The 1576-nt window shown below is 51.1% G+C and overlaps 1 protein-coding gene across 1 annotated transcript in view; it reads right to left on the bottom strand.

Moving 5' to 3' along the window:
- Positions 1 to 659, bottom strand: part of Ddb2 (damage specific DNA binding protein 2) — a 20422-nt gene extending 19763 nt beyond the window's left edge. The window contains exon 1 of the mRNA XM_005364168.3: positions 332 to 659. Within this exon, the coding sequence (XP_005364225.1) occupies positions 332 to 458 (127 nt within the window). The 5' untranslated portion in view covers positions 459 to 659. The remainder of the gene's footprint in view (positions 1 to 331) is intronic.
- Between the last annotated feature and the right edge of the window lie 917 nt (positions 660 to 1576).

The raw sequence follows: 1576 nt of genomic DNA, 5'->3' as shown, positions 1-1576 counted from the left end.
AAAGAAAGAAAGAAAGAAAGAAAGAAAGAAAGAAAGAAAAAGTGTGGACTGTGGCTCTATAGTGGAGTGGAGGTGGGGGGCGGTTAAGATTAAGCTCTTCGGTGTCAATGAACTGGCAAATGAAATGCAGTCCGAAGTGGCAAACCACTTGCTTTGCGTACTCGAGGCCTGAGTTGGAACCTTAAACCTCCCACATAAAATTACAGCCTGAGGCGACGGGAACCAGAAACTGCTTCAGGGTCCTAGGAACAAGCATCCCCACCCCAGCTTCGACCTCTGGCCTGAGCACCTCGAACCACCGGAAGACGAAGGCAAGCAGCGCAGGCCGTACCGAGACTCTGCGCACACAGCTTCTTGGCTTCGGGCTCCAGCTCCTGAACACTTCTGAGGCTTTTGCTCTTGAGGAGCCGCGCAACGTCGAGGGACTTCTGGGTTCCTGCGCTTTTCTTGGGAACCATGGCGAACTCCGTGAAGAGATATCAGGCGCAATGGTAAAATAACGAAGCGAGGACTAAAAGCCTCAGAAGAGAGAACAGGAACGGAGTATGTACGAGGCAGCGCCGACGCAAGTAGCTCGGCGGAGCCAACTTCGCGCCAAACGCTCCTGGGCCAGCTTTACTTTTAAGCCTCGTCCCGCCCCCTCAGGGCCGCCCCGCCCCTCGGAACCGCCCCGCCCCCTCGGGGCTGCGACCGTGGGGGCCACCTCGGGCCGGAACTACCCCGGACTGTCTCGCCCCCTCGAGCCTGCCCCGCCCCTATATGCCCCGCCTCTTCCGGGGAGGCGGGGCTCGTGGGGTAACGCATGGAGTTTTTGTTTTATTTAACTCTCTAAGAACTGGAATGTCGTCTGTGTGTTGGGCCTGATAAAACTAGTTTGTTTATATCCACGCAAGAGTAAAGAGCCAGTGGGGTGGTGGCGGCAGTGCACGCTCTTAATCCCAGCACTCGGGAGGCAGAGACAGGCGGATCTCTGTGAGTTCCTGGCCAGCCTGGTCTGCAAAGAGATTTCTAGATAAGCCAGGGCAACACAGAGAAACCCTTGTCTAAAAAAAAAACAAACAAAAAGATCCAGGTTTCTAAAAATGTGAAAATGTCATTGTTTCCTCTCGCTTCGCAGATGTATTTTACCTCATAGATGCTGTAGGTGGTGGTGTGTGCCGGCTGAGACTGAAGAGTTAACCTGGATCACACTGCGACAGGGATCAGATAAGAGTGAGACCTGGTGTGCTATCACACAGCAAGGCGACTGCAGTTAAATATCAGATGCTGTGTAATTCAAAAAAAGAAGAAAGGTTTTGAGTGTTTTCACCATAAATGAGGATATATAAGGAGATATGTTAAACCTAATTTAAACCTGTGTGTATGGGGCTGGAGAGATGGCTCAGAGGTTAAGAGCACTGGCTGCTCTTCCAGAGGTCCTGAGTTCAATTCCCAGCAACCACATGGGGGCTCACAACCATCTATGAGACCTGGTGCCCTCTTCTGGCAGGCAGGCATACATGCAAACAGAACAATGTACACATAATAAAATAAATAATTAAAAAAAAAAACCTGTGTGTATGTCAAACACCATGTA

This window comes from Microtus ochrogaster, assembly GCF_000317375.1.
Source record: "Microtus ochrogaster isolate Prairie Vole_2 chromosome 14 unlocalized genomic scaffold, MicOch1.0 chr14_random_1, whole genome shotgun sequence".
Classification (NCBI taxonomy): domain Eukaryota; kingdom Metazoa; phylum Chordata; class Mammalia; order Rodentia; family Cricetidae; genus Microtus; species Microtus ochrogaster.
This window is presented reverse-complemented; position numbering and strand designations above follow the sequence as displayed.